The sequence below is a fragment of the Microcaecilia unicolor genome, chromosome 5 (genome assembly GCF_901765095.1).
Source record: "Microcaecilia unicolor chromosome 5, aMicUni1.1, whole genome shotgun sequence".
In the NCBI taxonomy this organism is placed as follows: domain Eukaryota; kingdom Metazoa; phylum Chordata; class Amphibia; order Gymnophiona; family Siphonopidae; genus Microcaecilia; species Microcaecilia unicolor.
Genome location: NC_044035.1, coordinates 302047848 through 302066526, shown reverse-complemented (window position 1 = coordinate 302066526; position 18679 = coordinate 302047848). Strand labels below are relative to the sequence as shown.

At 44.3% G+C, this 18679-nt stretch overlaps 1 protein-coding gene across 5 annotated transcripts in view; it reads left to right on the top strand.

Moving 5' to 3' along the window:
- LOC115470793 (chromodomain-helicase-DNA-binding protein 9-like) overlaps positions 1-18679 on the top strand; it is a 624303-nt gene that overhangs the window by 467924 nt on the left and 137700 nt on the right. For all 5 annotated transcript variants that reach the window (XM_030204322.1, XM_030204321.1, XM_030204320.1 and 2 more), the window contains 2 exons: positions 17348-17451; positions 17690-17807. In XM_030204322.1, the coding sequence (XP_030060182.1) occupies positions 17348-17451; positions 17690-17807 (222 nt within the window). The remainder of the gene's footprint in view (positions 1-17347; positions 17452-17689; positions 17808-18679) is intronic.

Here is an 18679-nt window from a genome sequence, read left to right as displayed (position 1 = left end):
CTTTGGCTCAAGGCAGATCACAAACTTAAAAAAATATATAAAAAATGGGCAAACATCCTACAAATACATTAACATTTAAAACTACAGTATTCAACAATAGATTATTCCCTCAGTAAATAATAAAGATATGTTTTCAAAGAACGTTTAAAAGCATAGCAACTATTTATATCTCATTACTTGGAAGTTTAGGACCACAGCTTACAGTAGATCTATTCCAAGCTGAAATTTTCTGGCATTGGGGATTAGATGGAATGGTCAACCTGATCCTGTGAGAATAACGCAAGGACCTTCCTTCTGTGTAAAGAGATATAATTCTACTTTGATAATCAGGAGCCAAACCATATAAAATTTTAAAAACAAATAATAAAAGCTTAAAATGGATTTCTGGCCCTCACTAGGAGCCAGGGCAGCCTTCTAAGTAACAGAGTCATAAGAACATAAGAGTAGCCATAGTGGGTCAGACCAATGGTCCATCCAGCCCAGTATTCTGTTTCCAAACAGTGGCCAAACCAGGTGACAAGTACCTGGCAGAAACCCAAATCGTGGCAACACTCCATACCACAAATCTCAGGGCAAGCAGCTGCCTCCCATGCCTGTCTCAATAGCAGACTATGTCCAAACCTTTTTTAAACCCAGATACACTAACCGCTGTTATCACCTCCTCCAGCAAAGAGTTCCGGAGCTTAACTGGAATAAATGGTTACTCGTTGAGTGAAAAAAATATTTTCTCCTATTTGTTTTAAAAGTATTTCCATGTAACTTCCTCGAGTGTCCCCTAGTCTTTGTACTTTTGGAACGAGTAAAAAATCAATTTACTTCTACTCATTCTACACCACTCAGGATTTTGTAGCCCTCAATCATATCTCCCCTCAGCCGTCTCTTTTCCAAGCTGAAGAGCCCTAACCTTTTTAGCCTTTCCTCATACGAGAGGAGTTCCGTCCTCTTTATCATTTTAGTCACTCTTCTTTCAACCTTTTCTAATTATGTTATATCTTTTTTGAGATACAGCGACGAGAACTGAGCGCAATACTTAAGGTGCGGATGCACCATGGAGCGATACAAAGACATTTTAAAGTCAGGTTAAATATTACTAACAGCAGGTCAGCAATTTCATGCTTGAGTTCTTTGAGTACCCTTGGATGTATGCCATTCGGTCCAGGTGATTTACTACTCTTTAATTTGTCAATTTGGCTCGGTATATCTTCCAGGTTCACCGATATTTCTTTCAATTCCTCCGCATCATCACCCTTGAAAACAATTTCTGGTACAGGCAGATCTCTTACATCTTCTTCCGTAAAGACAGAAGCAAAGAATTAATTCAGTTTCTCCACTATAGCCTTATCCTCCCTGAGCGCCCCTTTTGCTCCTTCATGATCTAACGGTTCCACGGATTCCCTCACAAGCTTTCTGCTTCTGATGAACCTGAAAAGTTGTTACTGTGAATTTTAGCCTCTGTGGCAAGTTTCTCTTCATATTGTCTTTTAGCCTTCTTTATTAATGCTTTGCATCTGACTTGCCAAGTCATGTTGCTTCATATTTTCTTCATTTGGGTCCTTTTTCCATTTTTTGAAGGTCAATCTTTTGGCTGTAATGGCCTCTTTTACTTCTCCTGGCTGACGTTTTCTCTTCTTTCCACCTTTGCAAATACGTGGAATGCATCTGGACTGGGCTTCCAAGATGGTATTTTTGAATAACGTCCACGCCTGATTGAGTGTCTAACCTTTGTAGCTGATCCTTTTAGTTTATTTTTAACCATTTTCTTCTTTTCCTCATTTTATTATTGTCACCCTTTTGCATGATCAGTGGATCTCCCCCCCCCCCCCCCCCCCCCCCCTCAAATCAATTTCACTGCTGCGTTCGTGCTGTTTGCAGTCTTCAAATTCGAGAATCCAGTAAACCCAGCAGCACAATATTACAATAATCTAGTTGATTCATAATAGTGGACAATAGAATTGTTTATAACTGAGAAGAGTCTAAAAATGGTATTATTGTGCAAGCTAATTTACTTTTCAAAGGCTTTTCTAACCAGGTCATTTAAATATTTTTATTTTATTTTATTTGTTAGATTTGTATCCCACATTTTTCTGCATAATTGTAGGCTCAATGTGGCATGGTACCGGAGAGGCGTTTGCAGACTCCGGTGAGAACATATACAAAGTGGTGCTATGGTAAGATAAAGTTTGTGTGGCACAGCCACAAATGGGAGTCGTACTGCGGAAGGGTTGAGTTATGCCCATTACGTGCTTTAGTTTTGTTATGTCGCAGGGATCAGACATTTAGGTTGGGTCAGTAGGGTATGCCTTTTTAAACAGTTTTTAGTGATTTCCGGAAGTTTAGATGGTCATGTGATATTTTCAAGGCTTTTGGTAATGCGTTCCACAGTTGTGTGCTTATGTAGGAAAAGCTGTATGCGTAAGTTGATTTATATTTGAGGCCTTTGCAGCTGGGATAATGCAGATTTAGGTATGTTCGTGTTGATTTTGATGTGTTCCTAGATGGTAGGTCGATGAAGTCTGTCATGTAACCTGGGGCTTCACCGTAGATAATTTTGTGAACCAGGGTGCAGATTTTGAAGGCGATGCGTTCTTTGATTGAGAGCCAATGCAGTTTTTCTTGGATGGGTTTTGCGCTTTCGAATCGTGTTTTTCCAAATATGAGCCTGGCTGCCATGTTCTGAGCGGTCTGAAGTTTCTTTAAGGTCTGTTCCTTGCATCCCACATAAATTCCATTACAGTAGTCTGTGTGGCTTAGTACCATTGATTGTACCAGGTTGCGAAATGTTTCCCACGGAAAGAATTACTTCAGGCGTTTGAGTTTCCACATTGAGTGGAACATTTTCTTAGTTGTGGATGCCACTTGACTCTTTAGCGTTAAGTTACGGTCTATTGTAACACCGAGGATTTTCAGGCTGTCTGAGATGGGAAGGGTGTAGTCTGGGTTGTTGATAGTTGTAGGGTTGTCCGTGCTATGTTGGGATGAGAGGATGAGACAATGTGTTTTTTTTTCTTTGTTGAGTTTTAATTTGAATGCATTTGCCCATGAGTCCATGATGTTTAGGTTGAGCTTGATTTCATTGGTTATTTCAGACAGATTGGATTTGTACGGAATGTATACTATGACACCGTCTGCATATATAAAAGGGTTGAGGCTTTGGGTGGCTAAGGACTTGGCTAATGGGGGTCATCATTAGGTTGAAGAGGATCGGTGATAGGGGTGATCCTTGTGGTACTCCACAGTCTGCTTTCCACGGTGGTGATATGCAAGAGTTTGATTTTACTTGATAGATACAGGACAAATCCCTCCTCTCAGTACCCTTCACCACCGCCAACTCCAGGCTCCGCACTTTCTGCTTCGCCTCACCCTATGCTTGGAATAAACTTCCTGAGCCCATTCGCCAAGCCCCCTCCCTGCCCATCTTCAAATCTTTGCTCAAAGCCCACCTCTTCAATGTCGCCTTCGGCACCTATCCTTTATGCCTCTATTCAGGAAATCTAGACTGCCCCAATTTGACTGCCCTATTTGACTGTGACTGTACACTTGTCCTTTAGATTGTAATCTCCTTGGGCAGGGACTGTCCTTCTCTGTTAAACTGTACAGCGCTGCGTAACCCTAGTAGCGCTTTAGAAATGTTAAGTAGTAGTAGTAGTTGATAGGATCTTGTAGTTAGGAAGCCCTTGATCCAGCTAAGTATGTTTCCTCCTATCCTGAACTTATCTAGTAATTGTATTAGTATATTGTGATTTACCATGTCAAATGCACTAGACATGCCGAATTGGGTAAGAAGAATGTTCTTGCCAGTTGCTATTTCCTGCTTGAACTTGGCTAGGAGAGTGAGAAGTACTGTTTCAGTGCTGTGGAGGGGGCGAAAGCCTGACTGTGATTCGTGTAGTATTGAGAATTTGTATATATAATCTGTAAGTTGCTTGGTGACCATGCTTTCCATCAGTTTGACTACTAATGGGATCGATGCTACTGGGCAGTAGTTAGTGATTTCATTTGATTTTTTCTTTGTGTCTTTTGGTATCGGGGTGAGTAGGATATTTCCATTGTCCTTGGGGAAGAGACCTTGCTGAAGCATGTAGTTTAGGTGGGATGTGAGGTCCGCTATGAAGCGATCAGGGGTGGATTTCATTAGATAGCTGGGGCAGGTATCTAGTTTGCAGTGGGTGTTGGAGAACTTGTTAATCGCCTGGGTGACTGTTTCGACCAGGGGCGTAGCCACGGGCGCTGCCACTTTCCTTCCAGGCCCGCCCACCCAACATCTCTCGCATGTCGCTGCTGTCCGTCCAGGAGCGTTCAGCTTTGCCTGCCAGCCCTGCCTTGAAATTCTTGTCCTCCCCGCCGGCACTGCCTCGGTCCCTGCAGCATTCTTTTCTTCGCCCGTCACCGGCAGCTCCACTCCGCTCTGCCGCGTCCATCTGGCCCTACGTAAACAGGAAGTGCATCAGAGAGGGCTGGATGGACACAGCAAAGGGGAGCGGAGCTGCCTGTGTGAATGAATGGCAGTGCTGCCAGCAACGGGTGAAGAAAAGAATGCTGCAGGGACCGAGGGTAGCATGCAGGTTATATTTTTCATTCTGTGCTGTGGTACACTGAGATGTAGTGTTTGTTGGGGTCCATTCCTGAAAGGAAACGTGAAGATGTAGCCTTGGACACAGTCCACTTAAAGCACACTTAGACAAATAAATTACAAAGCGGAGGAGAAGGAGCCACAAATCATCTCAAGTTGCCTTGATGACCAGCACCTCCCAATTCAACACACTGACGGAGGAGGCTGAATACAGCAGGTGTTTCTTTGTAACTTTGTAAGTCTATGGCAGCCGCGGTGGGACGCAGGGGTGGTGGAAAGAGAGGCAGGGCAGAGCATGGAAGCTCGCAACGATTCCTCAAGGCCGCCACAGCAGTGGCCAGGAAGAGAAGCTAGTGGTGTCCTTGCCCCTGCCCCATGAGGGGGATGGAGAGAGAGTGAGTGAGAGGTGGGGAATGGGCTGGAGAGAGTGAGCAAGAGGCGAGGCCGGGAAGAAGAAATCCTGAATGGCTGAAGCAAGGAAGGGGGAGTGAGAGGGGAGATTCTAGATGGAAGGGAGAGACACCGGAGGGAAGGAGGAAAGGAGAGACACTAAATGGAAGTAGACAGAGAGAGGGGAGGCAATGGCAGGGAGATAGAGGGGAAGATGCTGGAGGAAAGGGGAAACATTGGATGGAAGGGGGATGAACAAGAGTGATGGGAGATGCCATAAAAAGGGAGCGAGGACAAGATGCTGGATGGAAGGAAGAGGGGAGACACTTGAAGGAAAAGGGAACACAATAGAAGGGGAAGGTGCTGGAGGGAATGGGAGACACTGGATGGAAGGGGATAAATGAAGGAGATGCTGCAAAGGGGAGAGGGGGGAGATGCTGGATGGAAGGGGAAAGGGGAGACACTGGATGGAAACAGTAGCGGGGAAGAGAAGAATTTCAGGCACACAGGCAACGCTGAACGCTCCTGGACGGTCATACCCTGAGCCGCGGGAGAAAAGGCAGCGACAGCAAGGGATGTTGGGTTGGGGCAGGATCAGGAAGGCAGAACTAAGTGCTGGACTTGTGGGGGAGAACAGGGGCTGGAGGGAAAGGATAGTGCTGCCGGACTTGTGGGAGGAAGGGGATTGGAGGGAAGGGAGAGAGCTGCTGGATGTGGGAGGAAGAGGAGGAGGGGATCTGAATGGAAGGGAGAGAGTTGCTGGAGGTAGGAGTAAAAGGAGGAGGGGATCTGGATGGAAGGGAAAGAGCTGCTGGACATGGGAGGGAGAGGAGGAAGGGGCTGGAGTGCTGCTGGACAAGGGAGGAACAAGAAGAAGGGACTGGAAGGAAGGGAGAGAGTTGCTTGACATGGGGGGAAGAGGAGGGGGGGACTAGATGGAAGGGAGAGATCTGCTGGAGGAAGAGGAGGAGGGGATCTGGATGGATGTGGGAGGAGGAGGAGGGGGAGGAGAACTGGAGGGAAGTTAGAGAACTGCTGGTCCAGCACAAGGAGGGAGGGAGGGAAGGGAAACAGAGATACCAGACCAAGGATATGAAGGAAAAGGGAACAAATACTAAACCTACAGCCTGAGGGAGGGAGGGCGGGGTAGGTGGGCAGGCAGGGAATCAAGCAACCAAACCAGATGCTGGAAAGGGGAGAGAGTGAGAGGGAGAGAAGCTGGATGGGGTAGAGTCAGAGGAGGGTAGAGCTATATTGGCACTGGGGACGAAGAGGGAGAAAGCTGGATAGAGAAATATAGGGACACAGAGAAAGGGAGATACTAAACATGGGCAGTATTCACAATGGAGAAGGGTAGTTAGTGGGGTTCCTCAGGGGTCAGTGCTAGGACCACTGCTTTTTAATGTATTTATAAATGATTTAGAGATGGGAGTAACCAGCGAGGTAATTAAATTTGCTGATGACACAAAGTTATTCAAAGTCGTTAACTCACGAGAGGATTGTGAAAAATTACAGAAGGACCTTACGAGACTGGGAGACTGGGCTGCTAAATGGCAGATGACGTTTAATGTGAACAAGTGCAAGATGATGCATGTGGGGAAAAAAAGAACCTGAATTATAGCTACGTCATGCAAGGTTCCACGTTAGGAGTTAGGGACCAAGAAGGGATCTGGGTGTCATCGTTGATAATACACTGAAACCTTCTGCTCAGTGTGCTGCTGCGGCTAGGAAAGCAAATAGAATATAGGGTATTATTAGGAAAGGTATGGAGAACAGATATGAGGATGTTATAATGCCGTTGTATTGCTCCATGGTGCAACCGCACCTTGAGTATTGTGTTCAATTCTGGTTGCCGCATCTCAAGAAAGATATAGTAGAACTGGAAAAGGTGCAGCGAAGGGCGACAAAAATGGTAGCGGGGTTGGGACAACTTCCCTATGAAGAAAGACTAAGGAGGCTAGGGCTTTTCAGCTTGGAGAAGAGATGGCTGAGGGGAGACATGATAGAGATATATAAAATAATGAGTGGAGTGGAACAGGTGGATGTGAAGAGTCTGTTCACGCTTTCCAAAAATACTAGGACTAGGGGGCATGCAATGAAACTACAGTGTAGTAAATTTAAAACAAATAGAAGAAACGTTTTCTTCACCCAACGCATAATTAAACTCTGGAATTCATTGCCGGAGAACGTAGTGAAGGCGGTTAGCTTGGCAGAGTTTAAAAAGGGGTTGGACGATTTCCTAAAGGACAAGTCCATAGACCGCTACTAAATAGACTTGGGAAAAATCCACAATTTCGGGAATATCTTGTTTAAAATGTTCGTACGTTTGGGTACCTTGCCAGGTGCCCTTGACCTGGATTGGCCGCTGTCGGGGACAGGATGCTGGGCTCGATGGACCTTTGGTCTGTTCCCAGTATGGCATTACTTATGTACTTTTGAAGATAGAAGTACAGAGGTCGAAGAAGATGGATAGTGGACATGGAAAGAGAGTAGAAATATCAAATGAACATGAGACCTTGATGAGTGAGTTAAGAGAAGACAGAAGGATGTAGAAACCAGAGCCTGGGACCAACATGACTTGAAAAATAAAATGAGCAGACAACAAAAGGTAGAAAAAGAATTTTATTTTTCTATTTTGTGACTAGAATATGTCAGATTTGAAATGTACATCCTGCTATATATGGCTGGGGCCCAAGGCAGAAATTTGGGAGGGGACACAAAAGCTTACTAACAGGCTGCACCTTCTTCAGCTTCCAGCTGGCTTGGGGTTCTCCCTGGCTGTGGGGCCAAACGCAGTTGCCCTAGTTGTACCTCCCCTAACAATGTCTCTTGCATGTGCTATCATATTTTGCACAGTGTAGGAGAAAATGCATCTCTTTGTATTTCTCTGTGCTGTGCTAAATGCAAGGTCTGGCCTCTTGGGATTTTGATTTAATTTGTTTATGGTTTGTGGTCAGTTATTCTGTGTTTGGCATTTGTGTTCTGTGTGTGTGACCAAAGTATTCTGTTAACATCAATTTTCTATAGTACTTTGGCTTGATCAGTTTTCTTGATAGATGTATTGATATTTTAGGGCCCCACTGTAATATTTAGGGCATATTTGGGGAAAGCATATGTGTGTTGGAGGACCGCAGCTCAGTGGAGGATGAAGAGTGCACCCTCTAACATTTCCCCTAGCTCTCAGTGTGGCCTGCAGCCACTGAGGCCAGCACTGCTACTCCCATTGAACTTATTGGGAGTGGGGTAGGTGTGCGGTAGGAGTAGGGGCATGGGCAGGGCATATCAGGTGGCAGGTGTTTCTCTAGTGCCCATCCATCCAACCTGTTGGCCCACCCAAAAATTGCCTTCTGGCTACGCCACTGGTTTCGACAGTAAGGAGGGTGAAGTTCAGCCAAATCCAGTTGACCGGGTATCCTTCAGTAGCTGGGTCCGGCTCATTGAGGAAGTGTTTGATGTCAGTGGTGTCTTGAGGTAGTTGCGAAGGTTTATAATTTTTTCATTGAAATGCTTAGCAAGTTTAGCAGCAGAGGGAATGTCTGTATTCATAGTGGTAACCAAGGTGGTGTCTAGGAGTTTGTTTACGAGTTGGTATAGTTTCTTTGTGTCTTTATAGTCTGACCCTATTTTAGTTTTATAGTATGATCTTTTGGCCTGCCTTATCGCGTATTTGTATTTTCTTTGTGTTAGTTTCCATGAATTGAGTGTGTGTTCATCTTTTGTTTTCCTCCATGCTCGTTCAAGTTTCCTGGAGTATGTTTTTAGTTTTTTCAGTTTGTCGTTGAACTGTGGTATCGAGTTATGCTTGCGTGAGATTTTTGTCCGTAAGGGTGCAATTTCGTCTAGTATGCTTTTGCATCTTTTGTCCCATTCTATGAGGTAGTATATGGAGTCCGTTTGTGCTGACCATTCGTTGCTGTATATCAGTTGCCAGAAAGTTTCCATGTCTACTTGACCTCTTGTGCTGTAGGATGTGGGTTCTTGTGTCCGCTGTAAACCCTTCTTCCGCCAATGTAGGGACAAGATTAGTTTCTAGTGGTCGGTCCAGGGTATTTCTCTCCATTTGATATTTGTTATTGTGAAGTTCTTGTCCGTGGGAAGTTTGTGTGATATGAGGTCGAGTGTGTGCTCTTTGACGTGGGTTGCTTGCGTTTGTGGCCATTTGAGATCCCATAAATGGAGGAATTCCTTACATTCTCGCGCATTGGTAGAGTTTGGGTCTTCTAGGTGAAGGTTGATGTCTCATACTATTAGTATATTGGAGTTGGTTACACGTGTTTGAAATGGTCCATGAAGTTAGTCTGGCCTTCGTTCCAGTTGCCTGGGGGTCTATAGAACAGGACACAATTCAAACAGTCATGAAAGGTTTTGTTATGGATTCTGATAGAGGCAATTTTGAGCTGAGGTGTTATGGACTCGGCAGTGGTTTCGGTGGTAAAATGGGAACGATGAATTAGTGTTAAACCTCCGCCTCTTTTTCCTTTTCTGGTCCATTGTGTGATTTTGTATCCTGGAGGGCACATATTAGGATTATGGGGTCATTTTGGTCATGGATCCAGGTTTCATTAATGAAAAGTAGGTCAAGCTATTCTGATGTGATCCAGTCTGTTAGTATTGTCGTTTTATTTACAGCACATCTGGCGTTGATGTAGCCCACTTGGATTGTTTGGAATCGGTCTTCAGTGTTTGGTGTTGTGTGGACTTTTAATAGCTGTCATTTCTTTGGTGCGGTGGGTTTGTTTGGGGCCTTCTTTCCCTTCTGTTGTGATTGTTTGCATGTTGGTGGTCATCTTATGTTTGAGTTGTTGTCAGCTTGATGAGGTGTGGGGTATCTGATTAGTCTGTGATGGTTATGTAGTATGGGTATGATGTTGCTTCTGCAAGCGGGGTGGTTAATGTTGAGCGGATCAGTGTTAAGGAGTAGATTATTAGAAGCAGTTTGCGGATGTGCATTTTGACTTAAGTTCCCTGTGGTTTCTAGTAGGCCATGTTCTGACAGTTGGGTGCCTGATAGGACTTTATTCTGTGTTGTGGGATCTGGTGTTCTGGTCTTCCATAGATAAAGAATAATCCAAAATTACACATAGAACATTTTGGTATATTCTATAGTCATTTGAACTTTATGACATTCTCATGCCTCCCAAAATCTTTATTTTTGACCGAAGAGGCACTTCTGACTTATCCAACTTTAGCTTCAATTTTGACACAATGAATTTATTTCCTACTACCCATATAATATTAGTTTTATTAAGAAGCATCCAAGTATGGATGTCATCAAAGTGAATGTTTCTAGTATGGGCCTTTTTAAAGTAAATAGAATTGTAATATCATCTACGTAAGAGTAGTGTGCCACCTCAAAGAAAGTGTACATCCACTGAGATATGTGTTAAATAAAATCAAACAGACTGGGGAGCCTTGAGGAACTCCCCTCAGCGTTTTCCATGGTTCAGAAGTATGCTTGTTCCTGTGGAGTACCATAGGGCCCTGTTTTATCCCCAGTACTCTTCAACTTATTTATGAGCCTGTTGGCTCCACTAATGCTGGAACTTGGCATTTCAGCGCATATTTTGCTGATGATATCCAGTTAAATACGTGTTAGATCTGGATGTAGAGTGTCTACGTAACTTTTGATAATGGTTTGCATAAGATTACTTTATGGTTGTCAGAACTTTGTTTAAAGTTGTATCTAGCAAAGTCCAAAGCTGTTTGGATAAGCAGGTGTCAGCCCCAAATGTTGCCCCACACATTTTAGGTCTTGATCTATTTTTGGATCGGTTCATAAAAATATTAGGAGATATTAAGACTTTCATCTAACCTTCAAACTACATATTACATCAGTCATTAAAAATTGTTTCGGAGCTCTGTGCTTTAATAGATCAGTGTGTGCTTTCATGGGTAAGTAATCATTGCACAAAGTAGTATATCATTAATTTTGATCAGATTTCATTATAAGAACTCCTTGTTCAGTGACCTTCCAAAGTATACTATTAATCATCTCCAAACAGTTCAGAATATAACTATTAAGATCATTATTGGAGCAAGAAAGCTTGACCAGGTTATACCACTTTTAAAAGAGGTCCATTGGTTACTGTGATACCCTGGGTGAGGGTTGTGGAGTGGTCCTGTGAATAACTCAGCCAGACAGGTATATAAATGTGAAATAAATGGTTTATTTAGCTGAGCCCTGAGACCTGTTTTAATTCACATACCAGGAATATCAGGTGCAAAAAATCTCTACAGCTCATTAAACTGTCTTGAGCAGGCCTCTGGCTGACAAGCCAAATAGTCTGTGGCTGGTGGGGCTGCCACGCCCCAAACAACCATAAATTCTCAGTTCCTCTGAGACCCAGGTCTGGCTTCAGCCAGACTTCAGAGCAAGGCTTGCAAGTCTTAAGCAGTAAAATTGCCTTACCTCAGCCAGTTCACAATTAATACACAGGAACTTCAGCAGCATCTGCTGAGCTTCTAGCCTTGCTTAACCTCAGTCAGATCCCATCTTATATACTTCCTGGTTCCAGCTCCACCCCGCATCCCGGTTCACTTCTCGGGCGGAACTAGGGCTCTTAAGGTGGCTCAGGCTGCCTATGGGGCTATTCTTAAAGGTGAGAAGCAGAGTTCTATAAACTCCCTAACATACCCTCCCCCACAGCTCAGCTGTACCCGGTTGAGGGCCTTCCATATCAGTGTCCACCTCCCTGGACAAAAAGTCCTCATTAGCATGCTCTTGGCCCACCCGATGTTTCGCCTGATAGGTAAAGGTCTGGAAACTAAGGAACCAGTGCATTATCTGGGCATTTGAATCCTTATGTCGATCCATCCACTGAAGTGGTTGATGGTCAGTGACCAGCAGGAAGTTTTGGCCCAATAGATAGTATTGGAATGTCTGCAGGACCCACTTGACATCTAGAGCTTCCTCTCAACTACTGCATAATTTTGCTCTCTATGAAACAGCTTCTGGCTAATGTATTCCACCGGGTGGTCTTCCCCCATCTACTTCTTGGGCCAGAACAGCTCATGATGAAGGGCTGGCTAAAGTCTGGGCTGACCAGCATTGACTCTGAACAAATAGCCTTCTTCAGAGCTTGGAAGGCAACATCTAACTTTTCAGTCCAGTGTGTCTTCTGTGGAGCCACCTTCTACAGGAGACGGGTTTGCAGTTCTGCTTTCTCAGCAAACCCAGGAATAAAACTGATGGTAATAACCAATGAGCCCGAGAAAAGCTTGGACTTTCTTCTTTGTCTAGGGTTCTGGCACCTGGGATCACCTCTTATCTTCCAGATCTGGGAGTCTTTCCCTGTCAAGTACCCCAGGTACTGGACTACTTGTCCTTCTAAGAAGCACTTTCTGGGATTTGCTGTTAACCTGGTGGTCAGTAGACTACCCAGTACTGCTTCTACCTGGATGAGATGTGTCCTCCAATCTTTACTGTAGATGACAATGTCGTCTAAGTAGGCAGCCATGTAGTTACCATGGGGTTTAAGTAGGCAATTCACAAGGTGCTAGAAGATGGATGGAGCTCCATGAAGGCCAAACAGTAGCACCGTGAACTGGAACAAACCCTGGGGTGTTAAAAATGCTGTCCTCTCCTTGGCAGCCAGGTTGAGAGGTACCTGCCAATATCCCTTGTTGAGGTTCAAGATTCATCCACCCTTGACATTGGATAGGCCTCTAGTTAAGAGACAACATCCACCTTCTGGAAATCAATACAAAACCGGATGCTCCCGTCTGGTGTTGGTACCAACACAATGGGAGATGACCAATTACTGATTGACTCCTCATTGACTCCCAGTTCTAGCATGTCGGCGACCTCTTTTACCACAGCCTGCTGTTGGGCTGGGATTCGATAGGGGCGTTGTTGGACTACCACCCCTGGATCGGTGATGTGATATAAGTTGCAGGGTGGGTCTGGCTGAGTACTCCAGAAAACACATCTTCATTCTGGCATACCAACTGCTCCAGATTGGCCTTCTGCGAGACAGAGAGATGGTCACCAAATGGAACTTGCAAGGGTCCAGATTCTTTTGGGACCTCTGGCCCAACGTTGTCTCTTTGGACTAGGGCTGCAGTCATGGGGACCCACATTTTCAACAAATTAATGTAGAAGATCTTCACCTTATCCCTCTTTTCAGGTTGGGCCACTTTATAATTCACAGGTCCTGTCTTTTCCACAACTTCATAAGGACCTTGCTACTTGCATAATAGTTTACTCTCGGAAGAGAGTAAAAGAACCAGGACTCTATCCCCCAGCTGGAAAGTTTGTTGTACTGCTTTCTGGTTGTAGACTTGGTCTTTATCCACTTGAGCCTTTTCCAGGCAAAGCTTGGCAGCCTCACCAGCTTTCTTTAGCCTCTCCTGCATGGTGACCACATATAAGGCCAAGTTCCTTCCCAAGCTTCTCGAACCAAATCCAGGATTCCTCTGGGTCTTCTCCCGTATAACAGTTCAAATGAAAAGAATCCTGTTGAACTCTGGTGTATCTCCCGGATGGTGAATAAGTATGTACAGGAGTAGAGAATCCCAATTTTTCCTATATTTAGCCACAAACCTTTTCAGCATCAGTTTTATAGTCTTATTAAAGTGTTCCACCAGACCATCTGTGGTTGATACACTGATGTCCGCAAGGTCTTTACTTTAAGCAAGGCACACACTTGCTTCATAGATCTGGACAAAAAGGTGGTCCCTTGGTCAGTCAATATTTCTGCTGGGATCCCCATCCAGGAGAAGACTTCCCACAGTGGATTGGCCACTGTGGTGATCTTCATGTCACGCATGGCAATGGCTTCTGGATAGCAAGTGGCATATCCAACATGACCAGAATATACTTGTTGCCATGAGTGGCGTGTTCCAGGGATCCCACAAAGTCCATCTGTTATCTCGAATGGAGTGACAACAACGGACATTGGCACGAGAGGGTCAGATGGGATTCTCACAGAACTGACAAAAGAGCTCCACTTGCTTTAATATACCCAGCCAGAATCTGCTCCCGATCTTCTCCTCCTCCAGGTGACCTCTTAACAGGTGACTGTGCTAGTTGTATGACCTGCCTGCAGTAGAGGCTGTGGTACTAACACCCGCTCTGCCACCTCCCCCTCCCGGGTTTTCTTTGCCATTCTTCATTACAAAATATGGAAGTGTTACCTTAGAGGGATCCTGGTTACCCACGGGATTTCCATCTATTGTAACAACCCTACCTCGGGCTGCCTTAAGGGGGTCATCCTCTGACTGGGCCTTCTTAAAGCTTCCTGTAGCTCCCTTGCTACCCCTCTCAGGTAAAAGGGTTGGGGTTTTCCGGCCTGTTGTCATCTTCTGGCTCCGGATCTCCATCCACGGCAGCTCCTAAATTCATAGAGTAGTGTAGTTTCTCTAACCATCACTAGTGGTGGAATTTGGGCATCTTTGGGTTTTCAGTATATCAATCAGGGTCCTCCAGCTGGAAGATCTCAGGAAAAGACTCCACCTTCTTCTATGGGCCATCGATCAGCTGGTCCCAGATGGCACCGAAATGAGAAAATCCCAGCCCAAAAATACTGGGTAAGGTAGCCACAGCAAAACTGCTACTTCCAGATGAGCTTGCCCCACAGGTATTTTCGAAGAAACTGAGCTGTCGTATACTGTCTCTGGTCACTGTGTACGAACGTCAGGGCCACAGCTCGCTCGTAATTCAAATGCAGAAGACTGAGCATTTCTCTTCAGACAAGGGTCTTGACACTACGAGAGTCCACTAAGTCTTGGTATGGGTGTCCTCCTAGCTCTTGATTGGGATGCTTCCACAAAATTGGAGTCATGAGTGGCTACCACATCCATGACATTTTCAAGTACATCCTGACAGTCTCTCGCTATGTGACCTCTTTTCCCATATCTGAAACAGGTGGGGGAGTGTGAATCCCACGATCGGGGTAAAGGTACATGGTATGTTCATGGGGACGAGGGCTTCCATCATTCCAAACCTTCCTTCGAGACCCCGGACTGGAGAGTGGTTTCTTGTCTCTCTGATTGTCCAGCCCGGGTGTTTCTCTTTTCCTCCCAGGACTTCCAGACTGCTGCTTCTCTTGATAGAGTGTTTGTGCTTGGTAGAAGGCTTTGGCTCTTTCTAATGTATTCTCAGGAGTCAATTTAGGATGCCGCCTCACCCACTGCTTCAAAGGTGGGGGTATCCCTTCCAGGAACTGTTCCAGGAGGGCGACTCTTGCAATCTCTGGACCTGTCTTGCCTTCCAGTTGCAACCATCTCCAGGCCATCTCCATGAGTTGTTAGAAGAAATTCTGGAGGAGTTTCTTTAACTTACAGGGACCCGTGTCATAACTGCTGCTGGTAGGCCTCATGGGTAGAGCCTGCCGTTTCTAATATGGTGGCTGTCCCCATGGAATTGACCTCTTGGAATGCTATTCAGCTGCTGCCAGTCAGTAAATTCCCCAGATAAGCTGTGCATAACATTTCTGGCCAACCAGCAAGCTGGGCGATTCTCTCAAAATTGGTCAAAATAGTCCAGGTCATATGCAGGCACCATTTTGTTTAATACTGAGACTGAAAGGATGGCTTGCAAGCTGGGTGCATGGACACCCCTTCCTGCTTGATCCTGAGTGCTCTGTTGTAGCTCTATCAGCTTCTGCAACACTTTCTGCTGTACCTGTTCCTGCTGCTGTAGCTGTTGCCACTGTTTGAGGCGCCTGCATAAACTGTTGTTTCAGTTGTTGCTATTGCAGGATCTCCTGCTGTCACTGCTGGCTCTCCACCAAGGCCTGGAGCAGCCCCTCCATATTTTTGCTGTATCATTAGCGGCCAAAAACCACACAGTACACCAATAAACAAAAATAAATCCTGCCTGTCCAGCACTAGCTATACGTCCCCCCTCCCCCCAACTAGGTATGGTATATTAGGCTCAGAGACTGGAGGTCACGGATCCAGCTTCCTCGGACAGAATAAGCTGAAGGATCCCATCACTGCCACCACATGTGATACCCTGGGCGAGGATTGTGGGGTGGCCCTGTAAATAGCACAGCAAGACAGGTATATAAAGTGAAATAGATGGTTTATTTAGCTGAGCCCTGAGACCTGTTACTTCACAGGCCAGGAGCATCAGGTGCAAAAAGTCTCTACGGTTCAGTCTGTGGCTAGTGGGGCTGCCATGTCCCAAACTCAGCCCATAAATCCTCAGTTCCTCTGAGACCCAGGTCTGGCTTGCAAGTCTTAAACAAGTAGTAAAATTGGCTTACCTCAGCCAGGTCACAATTAGTACATAGGAACTTTAGCAGCATCTGCTAAGCTTCTAGTCTTCCTTCTCTGAATTTCCTTAATCTTAGGCCTTTTCTTATATACTTCCTGGTTCCAGCTCCACCCCTCTTCCTGGCTCACTTCCTCTCGAGCGGAACTAGGGCTCTTAAGGTGGCTCAGGCTGTCTATGGGACTATTCTTAAGGTTGAGGGACAGAGTCCTATAAACCCCCTCACAGTTACCTTACTCCTTTCGTGTGAAATATAACTTGCTGGTCCTGGTACATAAAACTCTTCATTTAGGACAGCCTTAACATGTGGCCAATTTACTGACCCCCTAATGCATTTTGAGGTCACAGAACCCAAAGCTGCTTGGTAATTCCACCTCTTTTGAGAGCCAGATTAAACTCTACTACTGAAACAACTATTTTCTTTTTTGGTCCCTACTATGTGGGACTCTCTCAACATCTACGTTTAGAGACTCGTTTGGATTCTTTAAGATCTTAACACTTTTTTCATGCCAGCCTTTTCCATTTTCTATCTAATATGATTGGTATTCCTTTCCTTTTTGTATCTTTTATTGTTGTAAACCGCCTAGCTTACTAATTGTGCGGTATATCAATTTTTAAATAATCTTGGAATAGTTGGGAATCGTGAGAGAAGATAGTAGATTAGAAGACCTTGGAATGTAGAGTCATTGCCCATGTTTACATGATTTAATTTTCTTTGTGTACATGTGCTTTAATGATAATATTAGACAGCTTATTATTTACTTTGATTATATGTATAGTTTTAGGCAAGTGTTTTAGTGTCAATTTCAGACTGCTTATTTTCTTTAATGTGTATATGTATAGTTTGAGTTATGAGTTTGCAGCTGAACCATAATTGTAAATTGCATTAGTTTGTACTAGAAGGGAGTTATATCAACATAAATAATGTAATATGTATTATATTCATAATTTGTACTGGTCTTTTTTCAGTGATGTTTTTGTTTTTTTTTTCGCAGACAGTTGCTTTCGTTTTACCTCATGAAATTTTCCTCCTTACTAAATATGAAAGTTAAAAATATAGTAAATTATTAAAGCTGTAGGAATTTTGAACTCTTCTTTATTAGTCTTATGGGTTGCATTTTCATTATTCCTTGCTTTTTTGTAAAGAACATACTTGATGACTTTTTCAGTGAAATTGACATTTGGGTCCCTGAGCCAGACCATTCTGAAGTTCCTGTGGACTGGTGGGATGCAGATGCAGACAAGTCGCTCTTGCTTGGGGTTTTTAAGCATGGTAAGAGAGAAACATAACTTTACAGATAGTTTTAGTTTATTTAAATCTGGAAGTTTAGTTATCCTGCATCAACAGTTGTCATAATACAGTCATGTTCACATTGGATTGAATGACATCCTCTGCCAAAGAGCAAGGAAAAAGACGATTTTATATCATAAAACAGACCCCACACTTGAATGATGATTATTTGTGTTTTACTTACATTTCTCTTTACCTGTATTCTATTTTAATATTCCAGGTTACGAAAAATACAATACTATCAGGGCAGACCCAGCACTATGTTTCTTGGAGAGAGTAGGCAAACCAGATGAGAAAGCTGTGGCTGCAGAGCAGAGAGCTAATGATTATATGGATGGGTATGAAGATTTTAGAAGTAATTTTTTTTTTTATTTTTAAATAGGGCTAATGGTGTATATAGTATATAATGCTATTTAATTTTATATGTAGATAGCTCTCATGCCCCTGTTTAATTTGTATTTCAGTTATATTATGCTGTATATTTTTGTAATCATACACTTATGTATGTTAGCCACTTTGAGTAGTTCTTTGGGACTAGTAAGGCACAGTGTGAGTGTAAAATTAGATTGAAAGCTGTGTTAATCCTATTGACCACTGGATTCTTTACATGTGATGATACCTGTTAGACCAGCATAAAAATTATCCAGAAATGTGATAATGAACATGAACCTTTGAGGGTGTATAAGTCCCTTAAAAAAATAAATTTCATGTACATACCATCTTTGAATAATTCTTATATTGGTCCACTAAATGGTGGACTAAGGATCTACATAGAGCAGCAGAATTTGGGGGGGGGGGGGGGGGGGGGGGCAGCAACGGTTTAGGTTAAGTGTGGCAGGGTTCAGCACAGCAACACATTTAAAGCAGCCCATATGGGGTGGAGCCTTTCAGTACTCACCTGTGCTCATGTTTGGCCATGTCCAACCCCCTCTGACAGGAAGTTTGTGTTAGTGGGGACAGGATCCAGCAGACCTCCAGTGTGGTCCTGTGCTTGGAAAGCCATGTGCCGTGCTTTGGAGTACTACAGCCTGCAGTGAAGTCCTGGCAGAACAGAGGTAGGGTAGTGCTGACATCAACATCGGTGAAAACGAAAGCTGAGGAGGGAAGAATGTAGGCCAGCAAGGGGAAGGGAAGCAAGAGGAGAGATGATGGACACATTGGGGGAGGGGGAGCGAAAGGAAGGAGCGATGAGGGAGATAAAAAAAGGAAA